Consider the following 13,275-nt stretch of genomic DNA (forward strand, 5'->3'; position numbering starts at 1 on the left):
CCTGATTGAGTGGCCCACAACAGCTATTTGTAGTTCTATCTGATTCAGTGGCCCATAGCAGCTATTTGTAGTTCTACCTGATTCAGTGGCCCATAGCAGCTATTTGTAGTTCTACCTGATTCAGTGGCCCATAGCAGCTATTTGTAGTTCTACCTGATTCAGTGGCCCATAGCAGCTATTTGTAGTTCTACCTGATTCAGTGGCCCATAGCAGCTATTTGTAGTTCTACCTGATTCAGTGGCCCATAGCAGCTATTTGTAGTTCTATCTGATTCAGTGGCCCATAGCAGCTATTTGTAGTTCTACCTGATTCAGTGGCCCACAACAGCTATTTGTAGTTCTATCTGATTCAGTGGCCCATAGCAGCTATTTGTAGTTCTATCTGATTCAGTGGCCCATAGCAGCTATTTGTAGTTCTACCTGATTCAGTGGCCCACAACAGCTATTTGTAGTTCTATCTGATTCAGTGGCCCATAGCAGCTATTTGTAGTTCTACCTGATTCAGTGGCCCATAGCAGCTATTTGTAGTTCTATCTGATTCAGTGGCCCACAACAGCTATTTGTAGTTCTACCTGATTCAGTGGCCCACAACAGCTATTTGTAGTTCTACCTGATTCAGTGGCCCATAGCAGCTATTTGTAGTTCTACCTGATTCAGTGGCCCATAGCAGCTATTTGTAGTTCTATCTGATTCAGTGGCCCATAGCAGCTATTTGTAGTTCTATCTGATTCAGTGGCCCATAGCAGCTATTTGTAGTTCTATCTGATTCAGTGGCCCATAGCAGCTATTTGTAGTTCTATCTGATTCAGTGGCCCATAGCAGCTATTTGTAGTTCTATCTGATTCAGTGGCCCATAGCAGCTATTTGTAGTTCTATCTGATTCAGTGGCCCATAGCAGCTATTTGTAGTTCTATCTGATTCAGTGGCCCATAGCAGCTATTTGTAGTTCTATCTGATTCAGTGGCCCATAGCAGCTATTTGTAGTTCTATCTGATTCAGTGGCCCATAGCAGCTATTTGTAGTTCTACCTGATTCAGTGGCCCATAGCAGCTATTTGTAGTTCTACCTGATTCAGTGGCCCATAGCAGCTATTTGTAGTTCTATCTGATTCAGTGGCCCACAACAGCTATTTGTAGTTCTATCTGATTCAGTGGCCCATAGCAGCTATTTGTAGTTCTACCTGATTCAGTGGCCCATAGCAGCTATTTGTAGTTCTACCTGATTCAGTGGCCCATAGCAGCTATTTGTAGTTCTACCTGATTCAGTGGCCCATAGCAGCTATTTGTAGTTCTATCTGATTCAGTGGCCCATAGCAGCTATTTGTAGTTCTATCTGATTCAGTGGCCCATAGCAGCTATTTGTAGTTCTATCTGATTCAGTGGCCCATAGCAGCTATTTGTAGTTCTATCTGATTCAGTGGCCCATAGCAGCTATTTGTAGTTCTATCTGATTCAGTGGCCCATAGAAGCTATTTGTAGTTCTATCTGATTCAGTGGCCCATAGAGCAGCTATTTGTAGTTCTACCTGATTCAGTGGCCCATAGCAGCTATTTGTAGTTCTATCTGATTCAGTGGCCCACAACAGCTATTTGTAGTTCTATCTGATTCAGTGGCCCACAGCAAGCTATTTGTAGTTCTACCTGATTCAGTGGCCCATAGCAGCTATTTGTAGTTCTACCTGATTCAGTGGCCCATAGCAGCTATTTGTAGTTCTACCTGATTCAGTGGCCCATAGCAGCTATTTGTAGTTCTACCTGATTCAGTGGCCCACAACAGCTATTTGTAGTTCTATCTGATTCAGTGGCCCATAGCAGCTATTTGTAGTTCTACCTGATTCAGTGGCCCATAGCAGCTATTTGTAGTTCTATCTGATTCAGTGGCCCACAACAGCTATTTGTAGTTCTACTGATTCAGTGGCCCACAACAGCTATTTGTAGTTCTACCTGATTCAGTGGCCCATAGCAGCTATTTGTAGTTCTACCTGATTCAGTGGCCCATAGCAGCTATTTGTAGTTCTATCTGATTCAGTGGCCCATAGCAGCTATTTGTAGTTCTACCTGATTCAGTGGCCCATAGCAGCTATTTGTAGTTCTACCTGATTCAGTGGCCCATAGCAGCTATTTGTAGTTCTACCTGATTCAGTGGCCCATAACAGCTATTTGTAGTTCTACCTGATTCAGTGGCCCATAGCAGCTATTTGTAGTTCTACCTGATTCAGTGGCCATAGCAGCTATTTGTAGTTCTACCTGATTCAGTGGCCCATAGCAGCTATTTGTAGTTCTACCTGATTCAGTGGCCCATAGCAGCTATTTGTAGTTCTACCTGATTCAGTGGCCCACAACAGCTATTTGTAGTTCACAGTGGCCACCAGTGGCCCATAGCAGCTATTTGTAGTTCTACCTGATCAGTCAGTGGCCCATAGCAGCTATTTGTAAAGCACTTACCTATTGACTTACCAGTGGCCCATCAACAGCTATTTGTAGTTCTACCTGATTCAGTCAGCCCCATAGCAGCTATTGTCTAGTTCTACCTGATTCAGTGGCCCATAGCAGCTATTTTAGTTAGTTCTACCTGATTCAGTGGCCCTTAGCAGCAGATCAGCCACCTTGGCTAGTCTAACTTCTAGTTTAACTTAACACTATTTGTAGTTACCAGATCCCACCTTGGCTATCCTGAAACTTACAATTTGAAACTTACCAGACAATTGGTCTCAAACTTACTATGACTTACAGATCGCCACCTTGGCTATGTCTAAACTTACTATAGACTTACCAGAATCAGCCAGCTATGTCTAAACTTACTATAGACTTACCAGATCAGCCACCTTGGCTATGTCTAAACTTACTATAGATTTTACCAGATCAGCGCTACCTTGGCTAAGTCTAATCCTCATTATAGAATAGCCAGATCAGCCACTTGGCTGTGTCTATATTCTCTATTAGTACAGATCAGCCACCTTTAAGTCTATAACCCTCACTAGAATTACCAGATCAGAGCCACCTTGGCTATGTCTACGGGACTTACTATAGACTTAGCCAGATCAGCATCTTGGCTATGTCTAACTTACTATTATGACTTACCAGATCAGCCACCTTGGCTATGTATAAACTTACTATAGACCTTACCAGATCTCAGCCACCTTGGCTATGTCTAGACTGACTATTAGACTTACCAGATCAGCCACCTTGGCTATGGTCTAAACTTACAATAGAGGAACTTACCTATGATCAGCCACCTTGGCTTGTCTAAACTTAACTATAGTACTTACCAGCACCTTGGCTATGCCACCTTGGCATATGTCTAGACGACTTACTATAGACTTACCAGATCAGCCACCTTGGCTATAGACTTACTGCATCATAGCCACCTTGGCTATGTCTTACTTATAGCCACCTTGGGCTATGTCTAAACCTCCTATAGAATATTATCCAGATCAGCCACCTTGGCTATGTCTAAACTTACTATAGACTTACCAGATCAGCCACCTTGGCTATGTCTAGACTTACTATAGACTTACCAGATCAGCCACCTTGGCTATGTCTAAACTTACTATAGACTTACCAGATCAGACACCTTGGCTATGTCTAGACTTACTATAGACTTACCAGATCAGCCACCTTGGCTATGTCTAAACTTACTATAGACTTACCAGATCAGCCACCTTGGCTATGTCTAAACTTACTATAGACTTACCAGATCAGCCACCTTGGCTATGTCTAAACTTACTATAGACTTACCAGATCAGCCACCTTGGCTATGTCTAGACTTACTATAGACTTACCAGATCAGGCCACCTTGGCTATGTCTAAACTTACTATAGACTTACCAGATCAGCCACCTTGGCTATGTCTAAACTTACTATAGACTTACCAGATCAGCCACCTTGGCTATGTCTATAACTTACTATAGACTTACCAGATCAGCACCTTGGCTATGTCTAAACTTACTATAGACTTACCAGATCAGCCACCTTGGCTATGTCTAGACTTACTATAGACTTACCAGATCAGCCACCTTGGCTATGTCTAGACTTACTATAGACTTACCAGATCAGCCACCTTGGCTATGTCTAAACTTACTATAGACTTACCAGATCAGCCACCTTGGCATGTCTAGACTTACTATATAGACTTACCAGATCAGCCACCTTGGCTATGTCTAGAACTTACAATAGACTTACCAGATTAGCCCACCTTGGCTATGTCTAAACTTACTATAGACTTACAGATCAGCCACCTTGGCTATGTCTAGATTACTATAGACTTACCAGATCAGCCACCTTGGCTATGTCTAAACTTACTATAGACTTACCAGATCAGCTCCACCTTGGCTATGTCTAGACTTACTATAGACTTACCAGAATCAGCCACCTTGGCTATGTCTAGAACTTACTATAGACTTACAGATCAGTCACCTTGGCTATGTCTAGACTTACTATAGACTTACCAGATCAGCCACCTTGGCTATGTCTAAACTTACAATAGACTTACCAGCTACATCAGACCAGAACACCACTTGGCTATGTCTAGACTTACTATAGACTTACCAGATCAGCCACCTTGGCTATGTCTAGACTTACTATAGACTTACCAGATCAGCCACCTTGGCTATGTCTAGACTTACTATAGACTTACCAGATCAGCCACCTTGGCTATGTCTAAACTTACTATAGACTTACCAGATCAGCCACCTTGGCTATGTCTAGACTTACTATAGACTTACCAGATCAGCCACCTTGGCTATGTCTAGACTTACTATAGACTTACCAGATCAGCCACCTTGGCTATGTCTAGACTTACTATAGACTTACCAGATCAGCCACCTTGGCTATGTCTTACCAGATCAACCACCTTGGCCTATGTCTAAAATACTTACTATAGACTTACCAGATCAGCCACCCTTGGCTATGTCTAAACTTACTATACCTCAATATAGACTTACCAGATCAGCCACCTTGGCTATGTCTAAACTTACTATAGACTTACCTGATCAGCCATCTAGACTTACTATAGACTACCATGATCTAGCCCATTGGCTATGTTAGACTTACTATGACTTACCAGATCAGCCACCTGTGGCTATGTCTAGACTTTACTATAGGATTACTTACTAGGATCAGCCAGTAGATTCTATAATAGCACACTTGGCTCCTTGGCATGTCTAAACTTACACTATATCTATTACTCTGATTACCAGATCAGCACCTTGGCTTGGCTATGTTCACTCTTAACTTACATAGACTTTATCCCAGTTAGCCACCTTTCTATGTTGACAATGTGAAAAGATAGGGTCAACTGTACTGTCATAAACTTACACTAATCTTATTGTTAGATCCAGTGCAGGAAATGTTGCTATGTCCTACATTCTATATGACTTACAGATCAGCCACCTTATCACTAACTCCTTCAGTACCGTTTACCACCTTTCATTAGACTTACCCTACCTCATTTACCACCTTGGCTATTATGATCTGTACTTCACTACTGATTTACATACCAGATCTTCCACCTTGGCTATGTCTATCACTTACTATGTACTGCAGTTACCCCCACCTGGTACATTTTACCTACAGACTAAAACTATTCTGTAGACTCACCACCCAGCCCACCTTACTGATATTAACCTACACTAACTATTCTGAGTTCAGTACCCTCACCTGTACATTAACCTACACTATACTATTCTGTAGTTCCAGTTCCCTCACCTTGGTACATTAACCTACACTAACTATTCAGTAGTTTCGAGAAACCCTGTGCAGTAACCTCACCTGTACTAATTAACCTCCACCAGATCTTACACTAACTCTGGTATGTTCTAGTACCCTCACTATAGTACCATTAACCTACACTAACTATTCTGTAGTTCAGTGGTCCCTCACCTAGTTCATTTAACCTACACTATGTTCTAAACTATTCTGATAGTTCAGATCCCTCACCTGTACATTAACCTACACTAACTATTCTGTAGTTCAGTACCAGCCACCTGGTTACATTTAACCTACACTAACTATTCTGTAGTTCAGTACTCCCTCACTTGGGCTATGTACACTTTAATCCTATCACTAACTAGTTCAGCCACCTACCCTCACCTGTCATTTAACCTACACTATAGATTCTGTAGTTCAGTTACCCTCACCTGTACATTAACCTACACTAAAGCCATTCTGTAGTTTCTGTACCCCCTCACTTGGTGTACATTAAACTACACTACTATTCTGTAGTTCTGTACCCTCACCTGTACATTAACCTACACTAAACTATTCTGTAGTTCAGTATCCCTCACCTGTACATTGGCGCCACTACACTATAACTATTCTGTAGTTCAGTACTCCTGCACCTGTACATTAACCTACACTAACTATTTTGTAGTTTCTGTACCCTCTCACCCTGTTGGCCACCTACCACTAATCTATTCTGTAGTTCAGCATACCCTCACCTGTACTAGTTCAGTTTAACCTCACAGTTCAGTATTCTGTAGTTCCCCCACCTGTACATTAACCTACCTAACTACTAACTTGTTTACATTTCCCACATTAACTATTCTGTAGTTCAGTACCCTCAGTACCCCCACCTGTACATTAACCTACACTAACTATTCTGTAGTTCTGTTCACCTGTACATTAACCTACACACTCACTATTTCTGCTGTACATTAACCTACTATTCCGTTACTAACTGTACATTACCTACACTCCGTAGTTCTGTACCCCTACCCTGTAACATTGTACCTAACCTACACTAACTATTCTGTAGTTCAGTACCCTCACCTGTACATTAACCTACACTAACTATTCTGTAGTTTCAGTACCCCCACCTGTACATTAACCTACACTAACTATTCTGTAGTTCAGTTCCCCCACCTGTCCATTAACCTACACTAACTATTCCGTAGTTCAGTACCCTCACCTGTACATTAACTTACACTAACTTTTCGGTAGTTCAGTACCCTCACCTGTACATTAACCTACACTAACTTTTCCGTAGTTCAGTACCCTCACCTGTCCATTAACCTACACTAACTTTTCGGTAGTTCAGTACCCTCACCATGTACATTAACCTACACTAACTATTCTGTAGTTCAGTACCCTCACCAGTACATTAACCTACACTAACTATTCTGTAGTTCAGTACCCTCACCTGTACATTAACCTACACTAACTATTCTGTAGTTCAGTACCCTCACCTGTCCATTAACCTACATGTACATTAACCTACATTAACCTAACTATTCGGTAGTTCAGTACCCTCACCTGTACATTAACCTACACTTATAACTATTCTGTAGTTCAGTACCCTCACCTGTCCATTAACCTACACTAACTATTCTGTAGTTCAGTACCCTCACCTGTACATTAACCTACACTAACTATTCTGTAGTTCAGTACCCTCACCTGTACATTAACCTACACTAACTATTTGGTAGTTCAGTACCCTCACCTGTACATTAACCTACACTAACTATTCTGTAGTTCAGTACCCTCACCTGTACATTAACCTACACTAACTATTCGGTAGTTCAGTACCCTCACCTGTACATTAACCTAACACGAACTATTCTGTAGTTCAGTACCCATCACCTGTACATTAACCTACACTAACTATTTGGTAGTTCAGTACCCTCACCAGTACATTAACCTACACTAACTATTCTGTAGTTCAGTACCCCCACCTGTACATTAACCTGCACTAACTATTCAGTAGTTCAGTACCCTCACCAGTACATTAACCTACACTAACTATTCTGTAGTTCAGTACCCTCACCTGTACATTAACCTACACTAACTATTCTGTAGTTCAGTACCCTCACCAGTACATTAACCTACACTAACTATTCTGTAGTTCAGTACCCTCACCTGTACATTAACCTACACTAACTATTCTGTAGTTCAGTACCCTCACCTGTACATTAACCTACACTAACTATTCTGTAGTTCAGTACCCTCACCAGTACATTAACCTACACTAACTATTCTGTAGTTCAGTACCCTCACCTGTACATTAACCTACACTAACTATTCTGTAGTTCAGTACCCTCACCAGTACATTAACCTACACTAACTATTCTGTAGTTCAGTTCCCCCACCTGTACATTAACCTACACTAACTATTCTGTAGTTCAGTACCCTCACCTGTACATTAACCTACACTAACTATTCTGTAGTTCAGTACCCTCACCAGTACATTAACCTACACTAACTATTCTGTAGTTCAGTACCCTCACCAGTACATTAACCTACACTAACTATTCTGTAGTTCAGTACCCTCACCTGTACATTAACCTACACTAACTATTCTGTAGTTCAGTACCCTCACCTCCACTAACCTACACTAACTATTCTGTAGTTCAGTTCCCTCACCTGTACATTAACCTACACTAACTATTCTGTAGTTCAGTACCCTCACCTGTACATTAACCTACACTAACTATTCTGTAGTTCAGTACCCTCACCTGTACATTAACCTACACTAACTATTCTGTAGTTCAGTACCCTCACCTGTACATTAACCTACACTAACTATTCTGTAGTTCAGTACCCTCACCTGTACATTAACCTACACTAACTATTCTGTAGTTCAGTACCCTCACCTGTACATTAACCTACACTAACTATTCTGTAGTTCTGTACCCTCACCTGTACATTAACCTACACTAACTATTCTGTAGTTCAGTACCCTCACCTGTACATAAACCTGTCCATTTACCTACACTAACTATTCTGTAGTTCAGTATCCTCACCAGTACATTAACCTACACTAACTATTCTGTAGTTCAGTACCCTCACCAGTACATTAACCTACACTAACTATTCTGTAGTTCAGTACCCTCACCTGTACATTAACCTACTATAACTATTCCGTAGTTCAGTACCCCCACCTGTACATTAACCTACACAAACTATTCTGTAGTTCAGTACCCCCACCTATACATAAACCTACACTAACTATTCCGTAGTTCAGTACCCTCACCTGCAACAACTGTTACTGGGCCTTCAACGTTGTTTAGACGTTGTTTTGCGTAGTTTTTTAACAAGACGTTGTTTTGCGTAGTTTTTAACAAGACATTGAAGAAGAGTTGTCTTCCCTACTTTTGGCGGTCCGACAATGCCCACTATGATAGGAGGAGGTTCAATCGGTGTGCGATCCACCAATGGGATGTGGGTCTTCTTTGTTTTGATGTCCTGTGATCTGGTAACACATTAACACTCAATTCAATGCAATACAAGATCTAGAAACATCAATATGTTAATTGAAAGCATAGATATAATATTTACATAAGGTCAAATAAAATTATATAGATTTATTTTTCCTGCAACTTTCTTTAAAAAAGAAGTGTCAGTAGGTAATATACAAGTTTTTTCTTCATCACTTTCCTGCAGGCGTTGAAATTTTAAATGAAAAGTGAATCTGATCGGATTTAAAAGATAAATAAATTGTTATTAATTTCATATGGAATAACTTCTATTTTGTTTATAATCAAAACCTGAACAACATAAAAAATTGTTGCTTATGTAATTATTTTCAACTGTTAATATGGATAATGATTTTTCCTTGCTATATTTGTCTTCCTTGAAGATCTTGCCTGTATCCAAACATTGTTATTAGTGGATAGAAATACATTGATTTTTTCTTGTAAATGTTTCACCCACCTCTGAACAAGTCTACTTGTTTTAACAGCATGCTGTATAGAGAAAGCTTTGGGATTTCTTTGTTGTGCTGTAAGTTCTTGAACATGTTTATTTTTGGCTTTCTTTTTCTCAGCACTTGGTCCTGATCTTGGCTGGCGATGTTTCTTCACTGTCTGCTCATCCATTGTTGTTTATTTCAGGCTTCAAACATGCAATCTATAACATTTGAATAGAATGAAAGCCTTTTCAATTAACATATGATGTGACAAAACAAAACTATATTACTGTCATATATAACATATACCCATTGTAATTAGTAACCACCATGTTACCAAACATTCAAAATAACTTAACACTATAACCAAAGCCATAAAACTAGGTTTGGATACCGCTACTCCATACCGATAGAATTTTGTTACTCGTTTTAAAAAATACTGGTACATATACCCAAGTACCCATTTAAAAAGTACCAACACTCTTATCAAAAAGTACTGATACTCTTATCAAAAAGTACCGATACTCTTATCAAAAAGTACCGATACTCTTATCAAAAAGTACTGATACTCTTATCAAAAGTACCGATACTCTTATCAAAAAGTACGATACTCTTATCAAAAAGTACCGATACTCTTATCAAAAAGTACCGATACTCTTATCAAAAAGTACCGATACTCTTATCAAAAAGTACTGATACTCTTATCAAAAAGTACCGATACTTATCAAAAATACTGATACTCTATCAAAAAGTACCGATACTCTATCAAAAAACCCGCTATCAAAAAGTACCGATACTCTTATCAAAAAACCGATACTCTTATCAAAATACGATTATCTTATCAAAAAGTACCGATACTCTTATCAAAAAGTACCGATACTCTTATCAAAAAGTACCGATACTCTTATCAAAAAGTACCGATACTCTTATCAAAAAGTACCATACTCTTATCAAAAGTACCAATACTCTTATCAAAAAGTACCAATACTCTTATCAAAAAGTACTGATAATCTTATCAAAAAGTACCGATACTCTTATCAAAAAGTACCAATACTCATATCAAAAAGTACCGAGATACTCTTATCAAAAAGTACTGATACGTCAGCATTACGATGATGGCGGGACAAAATGGCGGTCTCTGCTAGATTTAAAAAAATATAAAAATATCGAAATATATTTTGACGTGAAATTCTTTGTTATATAGGTATTTGTATTTATGTGATAAAAAGTATCTTAAATTTGTGTTCATTTCATATGAGATTTAATGAAACTCGCCTTGAAGTTTTGATTTTTGCTCGCCAAGGCTCTTAAAAATAAAACTTCTGAGACTCATTTCATAAAACCTCATATGAAATGAGCACTCATGTAAGATCCTATATATATATATAGACTTGTCTAACCATATTGTTTGTGGTGATTCCATGTAGGTTGTGCATTTTTCTAACAAAACGCTACATTTTAATTTGACGAGAAAGTCAGGTGTATTTATTGCCAATCGATGTTGATAACACGCTATAGATCTATATATATGGTCAAGTGCCCTAAATTCGTCAGGGACCTGTTTTCTTCATGTTTACAATTTTGCTTATATTTCATGAACTATCGCGTGATTTCAAAACGAGTTTCGTCTGCCAAAGCATATTTGACCAAGGAAGATTTGTCATGCTTAAAAAAGAAAAGATTGTGTGCTATAACCAAGTGATTTTATAAAAATGATGTAGCAATATACCCCAAAATGAAGGTATTTTCTTAAGTCCATTTTAAATGAAACTTTAAAACCCTAAAGTCAGCGTTTGACTGTCCATGTGCACTGATCAGCAGTATGTCAACAAAGTACCGTCTGATCATGTGATTCATAGCCCAGATTTTGGGTTATTACAAATTATTTTGGCGATTCAACTTACCCGAAATTTTTGGTGCGGTATTGTTGAAAACATAATGTTATTCTATGTAAACAGAGGTGTTCGCCACTTTCCATGACCAAGAGGTTAAAAGACTTAAAATCGATGTAACAACAAGAAATTTTCAACTTAAACACGATCTCACAAGCGCCTGCTGCTCAACATTTATTTGGAATTACCTCAATTTTCGTAATTAGCCAAACAGCCCCCTGACGAAAATAGGTCCCTATCGTGTCGGCCATCACCCAGCGACCGGCGGGTAGAAATCTTCCGTATCGCGATAGATAAATAACGAATTGATATACAACTTGTGTACAAGTAAGACAAAATATTATATATTTGTGCTGATAAAATTGGTACATTTTATTTCTCTCTGGTTTGTTGATATACGGAAGATTTGATTACCCTGACGAATATTGGTCCTTCAAGGGTACCAATTGTAAATAAACATTTTATTCAAGTCTGTAAACAGTCATATACACTGTTGAAGGTACGTGTAGGAAAACTGTATGTTACTTAAAATAGACTAATGTTGTAATTTATTCACTAACTGCATGGGCTACGCTCTGACAAGGTCTTGCCTAATTTATTTTAAATGAATATGTGCCCGACCTGGTAAACTGATGAAGAAGGAAACAAATCCATAAGCCTCTAAATTTTACAAAAGCTGAAGTGGGCGATTCGAACCAAAACCAAATCTAAAAGAACCGTTAAGTCAAAATTGAAATAAAAAGGTAAAACAAATAAGTAAAAGCATCACTTACAACAAGTCATTCTTCTTCGTTGAAAGTATAAACATACGACCACGTTTTCTATGGAAGCAGCCATCTTGGGTAAAACTAACTGTTGAATTTGGTGTTACTAAAGTTCCGGAATTAGCATTCGCGACGAAGAAGAGAGATAAATACGGTGGCACCACAGGGACCTGGCACGAAAATTTTTAACTAACAGTATACATATATATATGTTATAGTATCAAGGGTATGAACTCGGCGGTCGAGAAAAACGACTTTATACTAGTATATGTATACTGTTAGTTTAAAAAAATCGTGCCAGGTTCCTGTGGGTGGCACAGAGCTCGACGTTACCGGCACAGATATGTGACACAAAAAAATATGTTGAGCAATCTTTTTTTATACATATTTCTTTTATTACCAAAGACAATACGCCCATCCATACAGTAATTAGTGACGTCACATGCAATGGCGGGTAATTAGCTCCGCCCACTGGTGGTCTTAGTCCGCTAAACCTGCCTATATTATTAGGGGTTTTTTTTAATTTTTTTTTTGCCTATATAGTAGGCAAAAAAAAAAATTAATAAAAAAGCCTAATAATATAGGCAAGTTTAGCGGACTATGGTGGTCTAACTTTTAATTTAGTCCACTAAACCTTCCTATATAATTAGGTTTTTTTTTTTTTTTTTTAATTGCCTATATATTAGGCAAAAAATTTTTTTTAAAGCCTAATAATATAGGCAGGTTTAGCGGACTAACTTTACTTTGGTGGTTTGTATGGTGGCATATTTCTGCCATCGAGTTGCCGACTTACATGTATTGCTTGCCATTTCTTCGGAAAAATGATTTATTTGAAAATATTTAGACTCCAAAATGTTATTAATATTGCATGCATATCATTTTGACTTGCACATATATACTATTTTACTATAAATAATGAACTGAAATAAGCTATAAAACTGCCATTTCCACGTTTTGTAAATAAATGATATAATGCGAATTGACCAATTTAATAGGTATAA

At 38.6% G+C, this 13,275-nt stretch overlaps 1 protein-coding gene across 1 annotated transcript in view; it reads right to left on the reverse strand.

Annotated features, from left to right (window-relative positions):
• LOC138324176 (ribosome biogenesis protein BMS1 homolog) overlaps window positions 1–12,437 on the reverse strand; it is a 74,670-nt gene extending 62,233 nt beyond the window's left edge. The window contains 3 exon segments of the mRNA XM_069269256.1: window positions 9,027–9,183; window positions 9,645–9,839; window positions 12,284–12,437. Coding sequence (XP_069125357.1) covers window positions 9,027–9,183; window positions 9,645–9,808 — 321 coding nt within the window. The 5' untranslated portion in view covers window positions 9,809–9,839; window positions 12,284–12,437.
• Window positions 12,438–13,275: the final 838 nt, after the last annotated feature.

The sequence above is a fragment of the Argopecten irradians genome, chromosome 5, assembly GCF_041381155.1.
Source record: "Argopecten irradians isolate NY chromosome 5, Ai_NY, whole genome shotgun sequence".
In the NCBI taxonomy this organism is placed as follows: domain Eukaryota; kingdom Metazoa; phylum Mollusca; class Bivalvia; order Pectinida; family Pectinidae; genus Argopecten; species Argopecten irradians.